The sequence below is a fragment of the Ranitomeya variabilis genome, chromosome 4 (genome assembly GCF_051348905.1).
Source record: "Ranitomeya variabilis isolate aRanVar5 chromosome 4, aRanVar5.hap1, whole genome shotgun sequence".
Taxonomy (NCBI): domain Eukaryota; kingdom Metazoa; phylum Chordata; class Amphibia; order Anura; family Dendrobatidae; genus Ranitomeya; species Ranitomeya variabilis.
The window spans coordinates 145520949-145543586 of record NC_135235.1 but is presented as its reverse complement, the minus strand read 5'-3'; the positions used below and the strand labels follow the sequence as shown (position 1 = coordinate 145543586).

Sequence of the window (22638 nt, the reverse complement as noted above, 5' to 3'; positions counted from 1 at the left end):
CTTCAGTAAGGTGGACAGGCACCTGATATTATCCTACAAAATAACCCCATATCTGTAGCTTCTCTTTAATAGAAATTTGCTTGAAGAATGTTATTAGATTTCCAAAATGTGAATTGAAGGTAAAGGGGATTTTGACTACACAGCTTTTTAATTCAGATAAATTTTGGAATTACAGGGTTTTAGATAGATCACGTACGTTACATAAAGTTATCCTCAGATTCCAATTTAAAGTGTTCTATGATTCTAAAGTGATTTGGCAATGTAAATAACAAAGAAAATTATTATTAACAGTGCATGTTTCTAGCTGTAGGTCAAGTTTCATGTGCTGTCTTTCTTTTGGCAATTTAAGTATAGTGCAGTGATGACCTTTTGGAGACCAAGTGCCCAAGATGCAACCCAAAACCCACTTATTTATGGCAAATTGCCAACACAGCAAATAAGCATGAATCCTGAGGTTTTAATTTAGAAAAAACAACTCATTCAGAGAGCAATCACAGGGCAGCAGAGAGAAGTCAGGGGCAATAGAGAGCAGGCACAGACAGGAGCAGGGATACCAGACTGCAGATATAAAGGAATATGCTCCCTATCCTGGTACATGATCCCCCAACCTGGTATAAGCCCCCACTTCCTGGTATGTTCACCCCATCCTGGTGTATGTCCCTTATCCTGATATATTCACCCCATCCTGAGGGTATTTGCTCCCACTATCCTTGCAGTATATGCTCCCCCATCCCTGTGGTATATGCTCCCCTATCTTTGTGGTATATGCTCTTTCATCACTGTATATACTCCCCCATTCCATAGATATGCCCCTTCCATGTATATGTTCCCCCATCCTTGTATATGCTATGCCAATCCATGTATATGTCCCCCTATCCTTGTATTTGCCCCCATTCTTGTATATAACCCCATCCATGTTTGTGGACCATGATCATTGTAAATTCTCACCAAATCCATTTATATTCCCACATCCTTATATATGCTCCCCATCCATATATATGCTCTTCCAGGCTTGTATGGGCCCCTCATCCTTGTATATGCCTACCAACCCTGTATGTGCTCCCTCAATTCATGCATATGCTCCCACAATCCATGTATATGTTCCGACAAAACATGTATCCGCACCCCCATCCTTTCATATGCCCCAAAATTCATGTATATGCACCACCATCCATGTATATGCTCTACCAAGCCATATATATGCTCCCCATCCTTGCATTTGCTCCCCCATTCCATGTATATGCCTCCCATCCTTGTAAATGTTCCCCAAATCCATGTATATGCCCCCATCTTTGCATATACTCCCCCAATCCATGTACAAGCTCCCCCAATACATGTATATGCCCCCAATTTATATAGATGCACTCCAGTCCATGTATATGTCCCCATCCTTGTATATGCAACCCATCCATGTATATACTCTCCCATCCTGGTATATATTCCCCATCCTGGCAGCACCGCTGTTGTTTAATGCATACAAAAAAAACACAACAAAACCTCCCTACTCATCTTACTTCCTTTCTCTTTTTACATCGTCTTCTGAAGCTAGAAGCTGACTTCAGAGTTCAAGTGACTGGTGTGCATGATGTCACTGCCATGCGCCCCGTCACATGTACGCTGATGTCAGCTGCTAGTCTCTGATTGGCCAACAGAATGCATTGCTATGCACAGACCTGGCAAGTTTGTGCACTACAATAATCTTCAGCTGGATGTGTGTCCGAGAATGCGGATGGGATTTCATCCCAGGACGCCGGCGCTGGAAAGCAACAGTGCTAACCACTGAGCCCATTAATCTCTATCTTATATCAATATTATAGGGTTCATTTGAGCAATGATAGCCCTTTATGACATTGATTTGGACCTCAATTGTTGTTAAGACAACACTCTTTAAAGTATCTTCTAAGGTTTTGTTTTTTAATTACGGTATGTAAAGAAAAATAATATGTGCCTAACCAGGCTTTAGAGAAAAACATAATGTTAGTATTTGTGTTCTGCCTTAAAAGGGCAGCAGTAGAGGTCATTGGATGCCGTTCCCTTCCATTATATGTGTTTAATAAGAATTTGTAGAATAAACAACTCATCAATTCTGGTAAAGCGTGAAAGAACAAAACATGTTGTATATGATATGGAAACTTAAAAGGTTTTTTTTCCTCAAAAGAACTATTTTTTTGTGGTTTAGCTTTAATTTCCTTTTAGATTTAGTTGCCAAGCATATTCTTTATGAAGTAATAAGAACAGTGCTAAACAGAATAAGCCTTTTTTAATACAAGATTTTTTTTTTATTCGTTGCTAGGAACAGCTTTCCTTGTTTGATAAAGCAGCCTATACATTCACATAATTCATGCCACTGGTGATGGATTCATGTTCATGCATTATTTATGCAAATGTACAGGAAAGTAAGCCAGGGCCTCTAAATTCACATTCTTTTGTGCTTAATCCTTGAGCCATCTGTTGTTCGGTACTTATTATTTATCACATAGATGTAAAAAAATAATACTCTGATAAAGTCATGATTACTTTCAGCAAATGGCATAAAAGACTATATATAGAATCATTTCAATGAAGTTGTATGCAAAAAAAAATTGTGATTAATCCAGTTTAGAGTTAAGTATAAGCATTTTCTTCACCAATTTAAAAATTACATTTAATTAAAATCAGTGAAAACAGTCATTCATGGGAAAGATCCCATTGTCAAAGCCTTCACTTCGGATTTGCTTTGTGCTTTATGTCATTATACAATTTTCTTTATTCTTGTCTCCCAATTGTACTAAAATATAATATATTCTTAACATTTGCTGTATATGTTTTCTTTGTCTTTTTATTATTCCTTACTTCCAGGCAAAGAAAGGAAACTATGCATTCTTATGGGATGTGACAGTAGTGGAGTATGCAGCCCTCACAGATGATGAATGTTCAGTGACTGTCATTGGAAACAGCATTAGTAGCAAAGGCTATGGAATAGCTCTTCAACATGGCAGTCCATACAGAGATATTTTCTCCCAGAGGTAATAGCAGTCTACTTCTATTTATTTGTGTGTTAACTTCTTGTAGTTTGTTTGCGGCATCAGCACACACACACACCTTTCACATATCCTAATATGAAAGGTGAGCAGATAGTAAAATGGCAGTAAAAATAAGTAGCACAAATCTATGTTATCTTAAATACTAAATGAGGTCTATAAAGGGTTTGAGATTGAGAATTAAATAATCTGAGACTGTGGCATTAACTATTTTAAGTTTACCGTTTTCATGCAGTTTTTAAATATTTGATTTATACAACATTTTGGTTGAGGGTCAGTAAAGAAAAATCTGTTCCATTTACATAATGAGGCTGTGTCTGAGGTATGTTTTGGCAGGATTTTAAACCTCTCTGACAGAAGGCTATAGTATATACCACTAAATATATATATATATTTGGATATGTTTTGGCAACCTTAGGCGGTGTTCTTTGCACAGGGAGAAGATCCTCTAAACGGGAGGCTTGTGGTTGGGCTGCAGTTAGAGTATGTAATAAAAGGCTCATCAACGCACAGCCATGAAAATGTGGCTGTGTTAAAGAGCAGGAATAGGACGGGGGACGGAGTAGACCTGTTAGATTATCTCTATCATTGAGACAGAAGTAATCAGTTATTATCATAAGCTATCTAGAATATGTATGATCGGCAGTCCCAGCTTCAGATAAATCAGTAATCATTATCAACCACATCCAGTAAAGGAGGAACCAGCAGAAGCGGTCCAAGCTTTAGGAATATAGTCATTCATTATTATCAACTGCACAATAAATGAGAGATTAGCCAAAGCCTGGGCTTTGATGGGAAATACAGGAAACCAGATATTGTAGATCTACAGGGCTTTCTTTGGGGGACCGTTCATTGGCTGTCCGAAGGGCTGTTTTTGTTACCTAACCAATCTTTGAGGTTTATCACTCTACTACAGTCTCTACTGTACTATACAACCCCCAAAGTGTGTATATAGCCTAACGATGCACGAACAAAGGGGCAGCCAATGTAGGTTGTCCCAAGTATAGCCCCTTGGACAATTGTTCAGGATGTCCTCTGCTAATATTGTGTAGTTCACTTTAGCATCTTAATTTCTAGCCTGTACAATGTAACATCATCCTTAAAAGAAGGCAGTAGATAGATTTTGTGCTCAGACCAATCATAAGACGTGCCCAGGATAAGAAGGGTCCTGTTTGTAAATACAAATAAACCAATGATAGAAGAAAAGGATTAGAGGAAGAAAATCAATTTGAGCATATGCACTTATCTCTTCACTGCAAATTAGTAAAGTTTTAAGAACTGCCAAATCTATGCTATTATAATTATGCACAGTGGAAATCTAGTTCAAATGGTGATCCTGTCTGATAGGAAAGAACTATAGCATGTGACTAGAGATAGGCGAACCCCTGTATGTTCGGGTCTGGCGGGTTCGGACGAACAGTTACAAACAGTTTGGGTTTGGGTACCAGAAAAGAACCTGGACGTGAACCCAGATGCCATTCACTTGAATAGGGGGCCTGAACATCTAGTATTTGCCACACTGTCATGTGCATGACAGAGCGTCAAACACTGCTTCTGATCAGCGGTAAAATCATTACTGCTGGCCAGAAAGCCGCAATTCCTACATAGTCAAATGACAGTGTAAGCCCACAGCTGTGTTCAGAAACTGGCGTCGGCTGATGGTACAACTGCTCCTGCTGCCACTTATACCAGCGAGAGAAGGAGATGGCTGATGGGAGTATACATCAGCCGCAACCTGTGCGCTAAATAAATAATAAAAAAAAAACAGCATGGGTTCCCCTGTATTTTTGATAACCAACCTGGCAAAACTGACAGCTGTTGGCTAACAACCCTCAGCTCTCAGCAGAGGGGTCTCCACTATGTTTTATTTTTAATTATTTAAATAATTTAAAAAAATGATGTGGGGTCCCCCCCATTTTTGACCATTATCCTTGTCAAATCAGACAGCTGGGGACTGGTATTCTATGGCTGGTAAGGGGCAATTGATATTGGCTCCCCCATTGTAAAAACATTAGCCCACAGCTGCCCATAAAAGGTGCATCTATTAGAATTCTGGTGCTTTCCCGGCTGTTCCAACTTGCCCTGTTGAGGTGGCAAGTGGGGTTCATATTTGTGGGATTGATGTCTTATAAGATGTCACGTAAGACACCTATCCATTACTAATTCTGTAGTTATTTTGTAAATAAACACACAGCCAGAAATAAGTTCTTTAATTGCAAGAATGATGCAGACTCATAGTAACATAGTAACATAGTTTTTAAGATTTACAGCAGCTTGGTTAACGGCACGACTATGCTGGCCCCACGTACATCCCCTGATGAGCAGAGGGAAATGCGTCGGGAAGGGGTTTGATAGGATCCACCGCCTGTTTTTGAATAAAGGTTATGTCCTCAGTGGCATCAATGCAGGTGAGACCTTTGCAGTTTTGTTATATGCCTATTGTCTCAACGGTGTTAATCTCCTAATATGTTTAAAGGAAAAAGTGGTGACTATAAATCTTTGAGTATGCACTCATTTTGTTAGGTAGTCACATCATAAGGTAACACCACATGTTTCTTGACACATTTGATATTGCTGACCTTATCATCTGTTTGACCCTAAGGGACAATATATGGGGTTTTTGATGAAGGTGTCACGCTCGCACAGTTGGCGCGGGTGTGCGGGGGTGTGGCCCCACTGTGCCACAGACCATACTACCCTGGAAAGGGCATAACTAAGTAGCTTCCTTGGTCTTTGCTGGAGCCTCTGATGGTGAGGTCAGGCTTGTGCGACAGGAAGCTACCAGGTACCACTCCAGGATGGAGTCTGGCTGTGGCTGCTGATCCCACTGGAGGAACGGAACATAGATAGGCAGGCGGGCACGGCTGGCACTCTGGCAGACAGGTGGGCATGGCCGAGACACAGGCAGTACAACAGAGACACTGGAAGGAAGGTGGACATGGCTGGCTCTCTGGTAGGCAGGCAGGTATGGCTGGCTCTCTGGTAGGACAGGCAGACAAGGCTGGTACACTGGAAGAACCGGTAGGGACCGGTCTGCGGGCAGGTATGTAAAACAGGTATGAACCTGCTCAGACAGGAGGACTTAGGTAGAGAAAGACCGCAAGAGCGGATGCAAAGCAGAAGCACAGGAGCTAGAGCCAGGAACAGAAATGCAGGTGGTGGAGCCAAGAGCAGAAGGTGGAGCCAAGCACAGAAATGCAGGAGGCGGAGCCAAGAGCAGGAGGCAAAGCCAAGTGCGGAAACGCAGGAGGCAGAGCCAAGAGCAGGAGGTGGAGCCAAATACAGAAAAGCAGGAGGTGGAGCCAAGAGCAGGAGGCAGAGCCAAATGCAGAAACACAGGAGGGGGAGCAAAGAACAGAGATGCAGGAGGCAGAACAAGGTATAACTGCAAGGAGCGGAGCCAAGTAGAACCGCAAGGAGTGGAGCCAGGTAGAACCGCAAGAAGCGGAGCCAGGTAGAGCCGCAAGGAGTGGAGCCACAGAGCACAGAGCAGAGAAGGGCCACAGAGTGCAGAGCCAAGAGTGGTGAAAAGCAAGACACCGAGTGTAGAGCTGAGAGTAGAGCAAAGCAAGAGACCAAGTGCAGAGCAGAGCAAAGTCAGAGTACAGACCTGAGTGCAGAGCAAAGCAACAGAGTGCAGAGCAAAGAGCAAAGCCACAGAGTACAGAGCTGAGTGCAGAGCAAGAGACAGAGGGCAGAGCCAAGAGCAAAGCCACAGAGTGCAGAGCATGGAGAAAAGCAAGGTTGCAGAATGCAGAGCAAAGCAAGACACAGAGTACTCACAGCAGAGAAAGCAAACCAAGACTGGGATATAAACAAACACAGGAACAGGATTAGACTAAGACAGAGTCAGGAACAGACAAGGCACACAGACACAGACACAAGCCAGGGTACTACGCCCCACTGGGTGGCTACACAGGACACAGACCAGGGTACAATGTCCCCCTGGGTGGTGGACAAAAGAGTCACAGAGACAGGGCCTGGCACCTCAGCAGCTAAGAACTGACTGAGGGAATAAGTTGCACAGGCCCCCACCAGTGGGTGGGTATGTCTTAAATACAGGAAGCCTCATAGCAATTGGCCAGGGACACCTTAGCAAGGTGCACACAGTCTCAATAAAACACAGGATTTGCCTGCGCCACTCCCCTATGCACACAGACAGAGCATGAACAGAGCAAGCAACAGACATGAGACACACAGCATAGAGCTGGCAGCAGAGAGAAGTCACAATATGGTCCAGAGAAGTAAGTGAGTTTGAGTGTAATGCAGGTGGGGGATGGGAGGCCATGCAGTGATGCCAGCCGGGTTGTTACAGTACCCCCCCGTTTACGGCCCCTTCAAGCTCACCAGGATGATTTGCAGAAGAAGAGTCTGTCCACACACAGACCAGGCCATCATAACATCTTCAGGGTAGAATAAGGCTACTTTCACACTTGCGTCTTTCAACGCACGTCGCAATGCATCGTTTTGGAGAAAAAACACATTCTGCAAAGTTGCCTGTAGGATGCGTTTTTTCTCCATAGGTTTGCATTAGCGACGCATTGTGATGTATGGCCACACATTGCATCCGTCGTGCGACGAATGCGTCGTGTTTTGGCGGACTGTCAGCACAAAAAAAGTTACATGTAACTTTTTTTGTGCGTCGTGTATGCCATTTTCGACCGTGCATGCGCGGCCGAAACGCCGCCCCCTCCTCCCCGGACATTACAATGGGGCAGCGGATGTGTTGAAAAACTGCATCCGCTGCCCCTGTTGTGCTTTTATTTCACACAATGCGTCGGTACGTCGGGTCGACGCATGGCGATGGCCCCGTACCGACGCTAGTGTGAAAGTAGCCTAAGGCAGGCGGTTTATCAGGAATCTCAGAAAGCAAAGTCTCTTTGTGCTCAACAGGGTTAGCTTCCACAATGAGCTGGACCACCTCCTCCAGGTAGATGGGCAACAGGGATTTAAATGCTGCTGTCTTAACATCTTCACCAGCCGGACACTTGGAAACCCTCCCACGGGGTTCAACTTTTGCCCAACAGGTAGCAGAGAAGTTCTTGGATACTGAACACAGGAAAAGTCATTAGATGAGTGTGGAGAACAACACCTCCACCGGGTCAGAGAAAAATTGAAGTGAACAAACTTCTGTTTTGAAATCTTCACCAGCCGGCCATAAGGACGTTGAAGGTATCCACATAGGAACCATCTTCTGCCCGTTATCCAGAAGAAATCGTCCAAACGGCAGGGATGTTCCTAGGAATGGATTACAGATATAGTCGTTGGATATGTGTGGAGAGATCGTCACCGCTTCCCCATCTACGGTGACATCAGCACAAATTGACTCGACGACTAACTGTTTACTGCTATAGTGACTGGAGATGTGTGGAGACATTGTCACTAGGGTTGAGCGAAACGGGTCGGCCATGAGGTCGGCGATCTTCTGAATCTGGTATCGGAATTCCGATACCGAGTTCCAATATGTTTGCGATATCGGAATTCGGTATCGGAATCCATATTTAAGTGTAAAATATAGAATCAAAATAAAAAATATTGATATACTCACCCTCGGCCCATGTGACCGCTCACGTGACCAATCACAAGCCGTGACATCATCTAAGGCCCTTCACGCGCTCATTCTTAAGAAGGAAGGCTGCCGGAAAGAAGCAGGGCGCGTCCGAGGGTGAGTATATACCTAATAGGAATATACTCACCCTCGGCTTCTTTCTGGCAGCCTTCCTTCCTAAGAATGAGTGCGTGAAGGGCCTTAGATGACGTCACGGCTTGTGATTGGTCGTGGCCACCCATGTGACCGCTCACGCGACTAATCACAAGCCGTGACGTCACCGCAGGTTATTCACGCGCTCATTCTTAGGAAGGAAGGCTGCCAGTTAGTACCAGGGCGCGTCCGAGGGTGAGTATATCAATATTTTTTATTTTGATTCTTTATTTTACACTTAAATATGGATCCCAGGGCCTGAAGGAGAGTTTCCTCTCCTTCAGACCCTGGGAACCATAGTATCCCATTGCACTGCATTGGGTTTCGTGTTTCGGCCGACCCCGACTTTTTTATAGGATCGGCCGATTTCACTCGACCCGACTTTTGAGAAAGTCGGGTTTTGTGAAACCCGACCCGATCCTATAAAAATAAAAGTCGCTCAACCCTAATCGTCACTGCTTCCCCATCTTCAGTGACGTCAGCACACCTTGGCTCTATGACTAGTAGACCAGCTGAAGAAGATGACACTGCTAACTGTCTTTGACGCATGGGAGCCAGACACTTCTCAAGACTGGGTAAGTTCAAACAAAGCACTTTACTGGAACTCTTGACCAGAGTGGGTGTTAGAGTCCTTGGCTCAGAATTACCCATGGGCATAACAGACAGCATACAGAAAACAAACTTCTTCATGTATAAGGCTCCAACTTGGAGCTGTAGTTGTCCTTGCAGGACTAGACTGCTCTTTAGCAGGGCTCGGCCATTATCAGACAATGCCCACACTAGGTTCTGGAGCTGTAGAATGGAGACCATACACGGACTCCGTATGACAGGCGGCTTAAACACAACAAAGCTCCAGAAGGCAGAGAAACAGTCATTAACTTTGATAGAGAGGAAGTACTCTCGCCAGGGACAGCCTCTCCCACTGGCCCAGGGTTTTGGAGTACAGTCTTCACAGGGCAGAGACCATCTGAATGTCCTTTACAACAACAGAGATACCGTATTTCAACCTCAGCACAAGATTTAGGCTGCAGATTTGCCAGCCCCCTCTTAATAGACCTCTTGGATCTTGCTCGGGTTGCTGCTTCAGCAGGTTGTGGAGCAGGTGAGTCTTGGACGGTCATGGACGGAAGTGACGGTTTACCTACAGGTTTCTGTTGTCTGGACCGTCTCTGTGAGCTTGGAGGGGAAGACTTTTCTAGGGATGCAGTACTAGGCTTATTGAAGGCTTTACAGAAGGCCACCAGGAAGGCCGGCATATTCGAGATGATGGGGTCCCCTGCTTCCCAGAGTGGGTTGAGCCACAACAAAGCATCTCCTCTTAGGTAGGTCATTAAGAAACCTACTTTCAACCAGTCTGTATGGAAATAAGGAGCATGCCACTTGAAATAACGCAAGCACCGCTCCAAGAACGCATGACATTGCTTTGGATCCCCATTGTAGCATGGAGGATCTGCTGGGATGGATTCGTCATTAGGACTGCAGGCAAGAAGTTGATCAAACAGCTCATTAGAGATGACAATTGGGGATGGAGCAGTGAATGATTGGCTTTCAGACTGGGTAAACATTTCCGTCGGAGGTTTATATTGGCAAGAAGAGAGTCCATCTTGCTCCAAGAGCGAAGGTACATGGGACTCAGCATGGCCTGGGCAAACTGTCACGCTCGCGCGGTTGGCACGGGCGTGCGGGGGTGAGGCCCCACTGTGCCACAGACCAGACGGGTAACTGTTATGGACCTGGTGGTTAGGAGCACCCGGAATGACCTGATGAGTAAACTCAAAATCGGGACTAGCTCTGGGGAAGTGGGAACTCTGCTGACCGCAAAACCTACTCCTATCACACACACTAGAAATAGCCGTGGAGTGTACCTAACTCTCCCTAGATGCCTCTTCACAGCCTAAGAGCTAACTACACCTAAAGATAGAAATAGAAACCTTACCTTGCCTCAGAGAAATTCCCCAAAGGTAAAGGCAGACCCCCACATATATTGACTGTGAGTTAAGAGGAAAGTCACAAACACAGGAATGAAACAGGTTTTAGCAAAGGAGGCCAGATTTCACTAAATAGTCAGAGGATAGAAAAGGGAACTATGCAGTCAGCACAAAAGACTACAAAAAACCACGCAGAGTAAGCAAAAAGACTCCCCACACCGACTCACGGTGTGGAGGTGCCACTCTGCACCCCCAGAGCTTCCAGCTAGCAAAGGAATAACATGATAGCAAGCTGGACTAGAAATTAGCAGTACTAAGAAATATATTCAGGAAGCAGTAACAACAAATGAACTAGCAAAGACTTAGCTTCTGCTGGAGTAGACAGGTCCTCAGAAAAGTCCAAGAGAAATCTGAACCAATACTGAAACATTGACAGCTGGCATGAAGTAACGATCTGAGTGGAGTTAAATAGGGAAGCAAGCCAGCATAGCAATAAACAAGATCAGCTGATAAAGCCAACCTCAGTGACCAGCAGTTCCGCTCGAAGCCACCAGAGGGAGTCCAAGAGCAGAACTAACCAAAGTACCATTCATGACCACAGGAGGAAGTCCGAGAACGGAATTCACAACAGGTAACTGGGTGTAACTAAGTAGCTTCCTTGATCTTTGCTGGAGCCTCTGATGGTGAGGTCAGACTTGTGCGGCAGGAAGCTACCAGGTACCACTCCATCGTGGAGTCTTGCTGTGGCTGCTGATCCTACCGAAGGAATGGAACATAGATAGGCAGGTGGGCATGGCTGGCACTCTGGCAGACAGGCGGGCATGGCTAAGACACAGGCAGACGAGTACAACAGAGACACTGGTAAGTAAGGCGGGCACGGCTGGCTCTCTGGTAGGCAGGCAGGTACAGCTGGCTCTCTGGTAGGACAGGCGGACAAGGCTGGTACACTGGAAGAACCGGTAGGGACAGGTCTGCAGGCAGGTATGTAAAACAGGTAGGAACCTGTTAAGACAGGAGGACTTAGGTAGAGAAAGACCACAAGAGTGGATGCAAAGCAGAAGCACAGGAGCTAAAGCCAAGAACAGAAATGCAGGTGGCGGAGCCAAGAGCAGGAGGTGGAGCCAAGCACAGAAATGCAGGAGGCAGAGCCAAAAGCAGGAGGCGAAGCCAAGCGCGGAAATGCAGGAAGTGGAGCCAAGTGCAGGAGGCGGAGCCAAGTGCAGAACTGCAGGAGGTGGAGCCAAGTGCAGGAGGCAGAGCCAAGTGTGGAAACGCAGGAGGCGGAGCCAAGTGCAGAAACCCAGGAGGCAGAGACAAGAGCAGAAACGCAACAAGGTATAACTGCAAGGAGCAGAGCCAGGTAGAACCACAAGGAGAGGAGCAAGGTAGAACCGCAAGGAGCGGAGCTGCAGAGCACAGAGCACAGAAGGACCACAGAGTGCAGAGCTGAGAGCGGCAAAAAGCAAGACACCAAGTGTAGAGCTGAGAGCAGAGCAAAGCAAGACACCAAGTGCAGAGCAGAGCAAAGTCAGAGTGCAGACCTGAGTGCAGAGCAAAGCTGCAGAGTACAGAGCCGAGAGCAAAGCCACAGAGTGCAGAGCTGAGTGCAGAGCAAGACACAGAGTGCAGAGCTGAGAGCAAAGCCACAGAGTGCAGAGCAAGGTACAGAATGCAGAGCATAGAGCAAAACCAGTGAAGGCAAAAGGGCCAACAAGTGCTAAGCATCTCTTGGAACTCCTTCAAGATTATTGGAAGACTATTCCTGATGTCTACCTCTTGAAGCTCATCAAGAGAAGGCGAAGAGTGTGCAAAGAAGTCATCAAAGCAAAAGGTGGCTACTTTGAAGAAAATAGAATTTAAGACACAGTTTCAGTTGTTTCACACTTTTTTGTTAAGTATATAATTCCACGTGTGTTAATTCATAGTTTTGATGCCTTCAGTGTGAATGTACAATTTTCATAGTCATGAAAATACAGAAAAATATGTAAATGAGAAGGTGTGTCCAAACTTTTGGTGTGCGCTGTATTTCTCAGTTGCTGAGATAGAATCTTATTTGCAGCAACTGTCAGCTTATATATAGAAGAGAGGGGGAGGTTGAGGGATGAGCTAGGATCAGAGCTCTCTCCATCTCCTCCTCTCCTCTCCCAAATATATACAAAGTAGGCCATGTATATGGATACACCTAAATAAAATGGGAACGGTTCTTGATGTCAACTTCCTGTTTGTGACATATTAGTATATGGGAGACGGAAAACTTTTCAAGATGGGTGGTCACCATGGTGGCCATTTTGAAGTCGGCCATTTTGGATCCAACTTTAATGTTTTGCCCAATCTGGCATCAGTCGAATCAGTCGAATATCCCTTCGGCGGATATTAGCTACTCACAAATGGCACCCTTACAAAATCCAGTTGCTGCAGCATCTCAATGAGGATGACCCAGATCAGCACGCTGAATTTTCAGAATGGGCAAAACAAAAATTGCAACATGACCCTCAGTTTACACAGAACATTATGTTCTTGTTCAGCGATAAGGCAAACTTTTTTGTGTGGACCATTTATACGGATACACGTAAATAACATGGGAATGGTGACAGATTTCTTGCCTAGGGTGTCTTGCATTGAAATCTACTGCATTGACCCGGGTACTGTGTTCACCAGACATCGACGCAATTTCTATCCGCACCTCATGTGTTAACCTCTGCGACATGTCAATGCCTGTCAACAAAGAGAAATAACTCATGAAAGAATAAAGTTGCTTTAAAACCAAGCACACCATTGTTTTTCTTGTGAAATAAGTTGGATGTGTCATATGACCCTCTTCCCATTGAAAAAATAAAGTTGGATCCAAAATGGCCTACTTAAAAATGGCCGCCATGGTCACCACCCATCTTGAAAAGTTTCCCCCCTCCCATATACTAATGTGCCACAAACAGGAATTTGTTATCACCAACCATTCCTATTTTATTTAGGTGTATCCATATACATGGCCCACCTTGTATAATGTTAGTAGTAATAACTGTCATATCCAATCTCATTAATGTAGCAATCTGTTTTCACTGGAGACAGTTTTTACTCGAGATTTAAGAATTTTAACAGTGATCAGTCCTCAGGGGGAAAGACATAGTTTCCACTAGTAAGATACACTCACTGGCCACTTTATTAGGTACACCTGTCCAACTTCTTGTTAACACTTAATTTCTAATCAGCCAATCACATGGCGGCAACTCAGTGCATTTAGGCATGTAGACATGGTCAAGACAATCTCCTGCAGTTCAAACCGAGCATCAGTATGGGGAAGAAAGGTGATTTGAGTGCCTTTGAACGTGGCATGGTTGTTGGTGCCAGAAGGGCTGGTCTGAGTATTTCAGAAACTGCTGATCTACTGGGATTTTCACACACAACCATCTCTAGGGTTTACAGAGAATGGTCCGAAAAAGAAAAAAAATCCAGTGAGCGGCAGTTCTGTGGGCGGAAATGCCTTGTTGATGCCAGAGGTCAGAGGAGAATGGGCAGACTGGTTCGAGCTGATAGAAAGGCAACAGTGACTCAAATCACCACCCGTTACAACCAAGGTAGGCCTAAGAGCATCTCTGAACGCACAGTGCGTCGAACTTTGAGGCAGATGGGCTACAGCAGCAGAAGACCACACCGGGTACCACTCCTTTCAGCTAAGAACAGGAAACTGAGGCTACAATTTGTACAAGCTCATCGAAATTGGACAGTAGAAGATTGGAAAAACGTTGCTTGGTCTGATGAGTCTCGATTTCTGCTGCGACATTCGGATGGTAGGGTCAGAATTTGGCGTAAACAACATGAAAGCATGGATCCATCCTGCCTTGTATGGAGCATCTTTGCGATGTGCAGCTGACAAATCTGCGGCAACTGTGTGATGCCATCATGTCAATATGGACCAAAATCTCTGAGGAATGCTTCCAGCACCTTGTTGAATCTATGCCACGAAGAATTGAGGCAGTTCTGAAGGCAAAAGGGGTCCAACCCGTTACTAGCATGGTGTACCTAATAAAGTGGCTGGTGAGTGTATATTACAGAGTTTCTTATTTTCATGTGAATTAGTGATGATTTAGCATTTAAATGCTCAAGTGCATGCTATTCGAATTGAGCAAGTCAGATGCTCAGACAAGCTCAATTCGAGTAAGTCAATTGGAATCTGAAGGAAGACTCTAACAGTGGAGGATGGGGAGGCAAATGCTCAAATGGAATGGGAATAGCATGGGAAGATACCTGAACGCATTTCTGACTCCCAAAGCTCTGCTGGGAATAATGTCAGAGTATTAGGCTATGTGCACACGATGCGGATTTTGCTGCGGATCCGCAGCAGTTTCCCATGAGCTTACAGTACAATCTAAACCTATGGGAAAGCGAAAACGCTATTCCCATGCTGCGGAAAAAAACGCACGGAAACGCAGCAGTTTACATTCCGCAGCTTGTCAATTTTTGGCTCGGAATCCGCAGCAGTTTTACACCTGCACCATTATAGAAAACCGCAGGTGTAAAACCACAGTGGAATCTGCACAAAAAACGCTGTAAATCCACGGTAAATCCGCTATAAATCTGCAGGAAAAAACGCAGTGTTTTTGCCCTGCGGATTTATCAAATCCGCTTCGGAAAAATCCGCAGAGGACCATTCTACGTGTGCACATACCCTTACTCCACTTTTACAGACTGACAACAAGAAACAACAAACCCAGAAAAAATAGATTCTATATGGAAATGTTAGGAAATATTATTTTCTGCATAATGACTTGTATATAAAGCAAAATTAAAAAGAGACAAAACATGCCTCCTCAACCCCTTAATAATCGGGCTATCTCACACTGTATTTCTCTGTCACCTATGACTGCAGAAAATGTAAATTCCAACATTTTACTACCTTATTTTGGCATGTGGTGTGTGTGACATGGTCAGACGCATCCTGTTTAATGCACAAAGGAAGGACTTTGAAACTCACAAAGCCTATGCAGACGATCAAGAACTGCCAAAAATTAGAAGAAATAGGGACTCCAATATGCACTATATTAGACACAAAAATGGCCTGATATACTGTGTCTCATCACCATCTAGCTCTTGAGACACTAATTGCTGTTCCCCACCGTTGTCTTTTTGCAAGATTTAGCTACGAACTATAGCATGTCTAAAGGCTGTCATAATCTTCACAATTAAGCTTTAGAATATGTATAAATGGACATATGCCATATGGGCTTATAATAACATTGTTTTTGCACCCCAAAGAACCATTTGAGATCTAAAGATTTTCATTTTTTGGATACTTACAGAATTATCTTTCTAAAAGGTTCAGAGATTATTGTGTTAGGTTCCCGCATCTGCACAGGGGAATCTCAAATCATGTCCTCTGCTGTCTCCCATTCTTCCTCAGCCACAGAGGAGCCTGACTTAGCAGAGACAGCGCTCCCAGCATCTTGCTCAAGCTGATTCTGTTTGTCTGATTACTGCTGTTGTTCCAGGTCCAGCTATTGTAACCAGCATTGATCAGCGGAGAGCAGATGCTCCATGGCCTAAGTCCTGCTTTTTGTCCACTGAGCATGCCCATGGGACGACCTCTCATTGGAGGTCAGAGGTCAAATGCTAAGGTCCTGTAGCAGTTCAGATTGGACTACCAGGATGGTCCCAGAAGGCTGCGAGTATCAAAGGTTTGCATGGCCATTCGGCCATGCGCTAGTATAGACCTGTCAATGTATGTGAGATTGACTCTGGTGAATGCTCCTAAATTATCCCCTTCCCTCAGGTTGTTGTTTGGGTATTAGGGTGAGTGGAGGAAACAAGTCAGTACCTAATAGTGGCTTCACAGCTGCGTTCACACTTCTGTCAGTGTACGGTGGGAATTCCCACTTGGACTCAGCATCTGCTCAGGGCGTCCTCAGGTGCGGGCTTAAAAGCCACTGAGGGTCAGAGAGAGTCGAACCACCAGCGTAGTGGGGGTAAATTCTAGGGATCCCACCAGCATCCACCTGCTGCACCCTGTGACTGCTAACAGGGCACAGCATTTCTATTGCGACTCTGTGGAGTAACAGAGTTTGCTTCTATTCACACCGGGAGATGTTTAACCCACGTGTGTTCAGCTTTTATCCACCATCTTGTTACACCGTTACTTAGTAGCAGGTTCTGTCTCTGCGCAGTGGACCCTGGGCTGCGACCGCACCTTATTGCTATCTTTATATTTATTTGGTGCATTCCGCCAGCCCTAACATTGTGTAATTTATTTACTTTAATACAATTTTAAAGTAAATTTTATGAAGTAACAAAATTAAAATAAATTGGAAAAGTTACATTGGCAAACAGCAAGGAGACAGTTTAAAACTTAGTAAAGATTTACCATGATCCATAAATATAATAAGTGAATGCTTGGTAAATGTTCAAGACCAAGTTTAATCTTGCTGAGTCCTAATTAAAGTTGCCAAATTACCTGAATGCTAAGAATCAGTGTATGGCATACCACAAATTGACTTTTTTTATTGCTTCTTTTTGAAAAGTTGCTAAATTGTATATAAAAGAGTAGAAGAAAATTAAGCTTTACAAAAAAAAGTAGAATAAAACATTAATAACATTAAGATAAAAGTAAAAACCATTGTGGAGATGAGAGTTGATAAATATTATTTATCCTGGAATTTCAAATTACTAATGGGGAACATCTGAAGGCTTGCAAACTGCTAACTTGAGATAAAATAAATTATATTAAATAATTTAAATGCATAACATTTTGAAAAAAATAGTTGACATAGTTTCAGAAAATGGGTTAATTTATCAGCAACATATTAAGGTAAATCATCTGATCCAAGAGTCATATATTGTTTGCAGTAAGACAGGTACCTACTAAATGCAATGTGTTCCAGACTCATATTTATAAATGCAATGAATGAGCTTTTTGATGTAAAATTCAGCAGAACTGAAAATGCTACCCCAGCCCACACCAGGCTCTCTATATACAATGTGTCACGGACTTACCACAACAGAGCAGTGCCAGAAGACAGCAATGTCTGATGGCTCCTGCTTTGCCGCTGAAAAGAAACACTTCTCTGGTGTATTAAATACGTTTGTTTTTTTCCAGCAGGACAAGGGTTAATCAGCCATGTGGAAATCCTTGCATTCAGCTGTGCTTGGTTAGCCACTCCTCCCTCCTATAAAAGCTGGGCCTTCTGGCCAGATCCTTGTCTGAATTAGCACTTGCTATATAGACCTGGAAAGTGAGGAGCTGGTGGTTGGAGAGCTGGAGGAGTTTATTGTGCAATAGTTGCTTGGTTTGGTTCTAAAGAAATGGCGTGCACTCAACTGGATATGGGGCAGGTGCAGACTGGACCTGGAATTAATCCAGTCAAAATCATAGAGTAGAAAAAACAGCCGTACTCAGCGTATAAGTTTTCAAAATGCGTAACAAAAGTCAGGTATTTATTTGAAAAGCCGTGGAGACACCATCACGTGTTTCTCAACGCAAGCAATGAATAGCCAGGTCTTTCACCGGGAAGGAACATCCACGGGAAGGGCAGCATCTAATAAAGGAAAACCACCTATGCCAAAACATGGTATCCATCAACAGACAGCTGTTTCGGGGTATTTGCCCCTCATCATTGTGGAGTAGGAAACTGGCTATTAGGAGCAGTGCCTAGTGAAAAGGCTATGAACATAAGGATAAATGACCTCGGGGAGATCAAAACACCCAACACCGCGGAGACACCATCACATGTTTCTCAACGCAGTGATACAGAACACTGCCCCCATCCCTTATGGGAAATATGCAAATGCATGTAGAGAAGCCGCGGAGACACCATCACGTGTTTCTCAACGCAAGCAATGAATAGCCAGGTCTTTCACCGGGAAGGAACAACCACGGGAAGGGCAGCATCCAATAAAGGAAAACCACCTATGCCAAAACATGGTATCCATCCATAGACAGCTGTTTCAAGGTATTTGCCCCTCATCAGTGTGGAGTAGGAAACTGGCTATTAGGAGCAGTGCCTAGTGAAAAGGCTATAAACATAAGGATGATTGACCTCGGGGAAATAAAAGCATCCAACACCGCGGAGACACCATCACGTGTTTCTCAACGCAGTGATCCAGAACACTGCCCCCATCCCTTATGGGAAATATGCAAATGCATGTAGAAAAGCCGCGGAGACACCATCACGTTTCCGCTGCAAATACTCCGAAACAGCTGTCTGTGGATGCCTTCATCTTGCAGGAACTGGTGACACACTACAGCAACATGAGGTCTGGCATTGTCCTGCATTAGGAGGAACCCAGGGCCAGCCGCACCAGCATATGGTCTCACAAGGAGTCTGAGGATCTCATCTTGGTACCTAATGGCAGTCAGGCTACCTCTGGCAAAAATTACCACCACTGTGGCAACTCATTGGTGGCAGCAGTAATTTGCCATCTGAACCAGAAGAGATAGACTATGTTCACATGTTCCATTTTTGCTGTGTTTTTTTTCTGCAGGCAAAAACTGCTCTCTTGGCAGTAAAGAAGCTGCTTACAAACAGCAGGTTTTGCCTCATTGTTTTACTGCTTTTATATTGTCTCTTATGCATGCTGATAAAGTTTAGTTCCCCACCAAAACTGATGCAACTTCCTTAGGTTTGTGCACCAAAAACATGGGTGAAAGAAGGTTGAAAAAAAGCTGAAAGAAGTGACATGCTGCACATTGCCAGCTTTTGCTGGTACTGTAAAACGCAGCTTAAAATTTTCCATAGTCATTTTGTTCTCTTGACAGTTTGGCCGCCAATGTGGGTACTAATTGGCTGAAAAACATTTGATGGTCTTCCTATTCAGCTCTGCGAACTACAAATCTAAACATCCACTAGTATTTGTAGACCTTCAGAACTTGCTAGGAGTTGCATTTTCAAAACAATTGCAAACTGCCAAGCTATAACATTGCAGTATTAGCTCAGTTATAGAAGCTGTGTCAGCCAGACTAGCTGGATAATTTTGTCCAAAAGAGGAGTGAGTGAAGCGAACACTGATTGGCTGCAGGGCTCTTGTGACATATAATGTCACAATAGCATTGGGAGACCCAGTGCCGACATTACTGGAATTGCACGAGCATCAGACTTGAATATAGGTGTTATTATTTTATGTGGGGGAAATACAATAATTGAGAAAGAGTTGTCCGAGTAGTGCTTACCCCTTTAAGGATAACTTCACATTGTAGAGTGGTGTGTGAGAGTCTCAGGGGAAAAAAGGGTAGAAGAGCAGTTACCCTTGAACCAATCTAATTGCGGAGGCTGAGTAAACATACTGTATATATGTAGTTCACTACTACACATCATGATGTCAGCCTCAACATTAAAGTTTCTTCAATTTGCTAAAGGTTAACATCGGACTTAAAATATTTTGGGTGCCTACAGAGGCCAATTATTCCTTTAGATTTCAGGTGTGCCCTTATGTGTAAGAAGATGGAGCAGGTTAGACACAGAGGTCTGGAGCTCTGCTCTGACGACTCTATCCAATACTACTCCTTGTGTTGTTTGTTTTTTACAAAGTACAAAGAGTGTGACCATAATTAATTTTAATCCATTCCTGTAAAACTCAACCAACACCTTGGCAGAAAAAGGGGGAAAAAATATTACCAAAAATAAACTTGTGCTCAGTCTGCAGTCACACCCTGGACTACTCTAACCACCCTAATTTATGTGCAGTGACCATTACTTACATGTCTGATGAAGGATGTTACACACAAAATGTTACATATTTGTATTTTGACTGAAGTGAAATCAACGGATATGAAATATTCTTAATAAATTCTAATTATAGGGAACCTGTCATCCCCAAAATCGAAGATGAGCTAAGCCCACCAGCATCAGGGTCTTATCTACAGCATTCTGGAATGCTGTACATAAGCCCCCGATGTATCCTGAAAGATGAGAAAAAGAGGTTAGATTATACTCACCCAGGGGCGGTCCCACTGCGGTCCAGTCCGGGGCCTCCTATCTTCTTACGATGATGTCCTCTTCTTGTATTCACGCTGCAGCTCCGGCTCAGGCGTACCTTGTCTGCCCTGTTGAGGGCACAGCAAAGTACTGCAGTGTGCAGGCGCCGGGAAAGGTCAGAGAGGCTCGATGCCTGCACACTGCAGTACTTTGCTCTGCCCTCAGCAAGGCAGACAAAGTACGCCTGCGCCGGAGCTGCAGCGCGAAGACAAGAAGAGGACATCATTCTATGAAGATAGGAGGCCCCGGACCGGACCGTGATGCCCATCAGACCGGACCACCCCCCAGTTCAGTTCAGTATAATCTAACAACTTTTTCTCATCTTTCAGGATACATCGGGGGCTTATCTACAGCATTCCAGAATGCTGTAGATAAGTCCCTGATGCTGGTTGGCTTAGCTTATCTTCGATTTTGGGAGTGACAGGTTCCCTTTAAGCATCTCCACATACCTTTGGTGAACAGTTTTTCCCCTCTATCTACATGGGGTTTTAACTGCTTTATGACCTTTGATGTATCCTTATGTCCAGGTGGTTGCCTGATAGTTAATGTCCTTGGATGTATGGATATGTCACATCTTTAATGCGGCAACATGACCGCAGTGACGGTGCTAGAAATAAAATTCTGGTGCCATCTTACCTCAGGGTACATGGGGTCATAATCTCAGTGGGTGGTGATGATCCCCTGCAACTACGATCACTGTGATTTCCTGAAACACTGATGCCTAGCCTACGATCGATGCTGTAAGAACGCTGATCACTGGCTAATGCCTGGTAATGCCAAACTCACCTGAGCCAGCTCTTATTGGTGCGATCAATGATGACATCGATCTCACCAATCCAGATCCGCTGTGACGTTAAAGTGACTGCCATGTATTTCTTCATTCAGGCTGTGGATTTATACAGGGTGGTCAGTCTGTTTCTCTGTGTGCCGTGCTGGGCATTGTAGTGCCACATTGTGGTGCCACAGAAGCCTGTGACATCTTAATTTGTGATGCTGCAGCCTGTGGCTGCTTCCTCTCCTGTTCCTGATCCCTAATCGTTGACTGGTGTTTCCTCATCCACCACAATTCCACTCTCTCCCTTTTCTCCCCTGTACCCCTCCCCACGCCACCCTTTTCCATGAAGCACTGATAAGTACTTGATCACTGATCAATGCTTGATCGCTCAATTTTTGGCAGGTTTTTCCATGCGTTCTGCAGCGGCTGAGTGCTAATCAGTGATGCAAATCACTGATCAATGTCCATACTCACTGTTTTTCTGGACTTTTTTTGTCCCTGTCCTTTTTTCACCCCCCCCCCTTTGCACTACATCTGTGTGTGCATCCAGCCACTGCCAAGTGTAGATTAGTGATGCAAATCACTGATCCACACTAGTGCTTGCTATTTTCCACAATTTTTTTCTCACTGACTAGTTTTTCTCCCCCTCCCTTTCCACCACCTCAGTGTGTCTGTGTGTCCTACAGTTGCCAAGCTGCCCATCAGACATACACCACTGATTAGCATCAGTGCTTATTTTTGGCAACCACTTTTTTTCTGTTCATTTTTTTCTACAGCCATCGAGCACTGGCTGGTAACAAACATCACTGACCAGCCTCCTGTTGTTGTTTTTTGTGAAAAAAAGAATAAAAATAATCTAGATTAGTTGAAATGACTAGAATACAGACAATAAAAATAAACTGTAGCAATCTTCATCTACTACAGTATTTTTTACTGAATTGCGTTAGTAAAGAGTAAAAATATACCATAGTAATTGTCATCTACTGCGGTATTTTTTTCTGAATTGTGTTCAAGTTAGTAAAGAGTAAAAATATTGCAATCTACTATTGCACTTTTTACTGTATTGAATTCTCGTCAGCATGAAAAAAAAGAATCATACATGCGTCTGTCCTACAGCCGTCAAGGGCTGATAACTGACGCACATCAGTGATCAACCTCCAGTTGTTACTTTTTTCTTTTATTTTTTCTTTCCTAAATATAAACAAGTTTACACCAAGCACTCACACACAAAGTTGAATAAAATTTGGTACTCACA

General features: G+C 44.1%; 1 protein-coding gene across 2 annotated transcripts in view; it reads left to right on the top strand.

Annotated features, from left to right (window-relative positions):
* GRID1 (glutamate ionotropic receptor delta type subunit 1) overlaps positions 1 to 22638 on the top strand; it is a 2026904-nt gene that overhangs the window by 1893586 nt on the left and 110680 nt on the right. For both annotated transcript variants that reach the window (XM_077259310.1, XM_077259311.1), the window contains exon 14: positions 2839 to 3005. In XM_077259310.1, coding sequence (XP_077115425.1) covers positions 2839 to 3005 — 167 coding nt within the window. The remainder of the gene's footprint in view (positions 1 to 2838; positions 3006 to 22638) is intronic.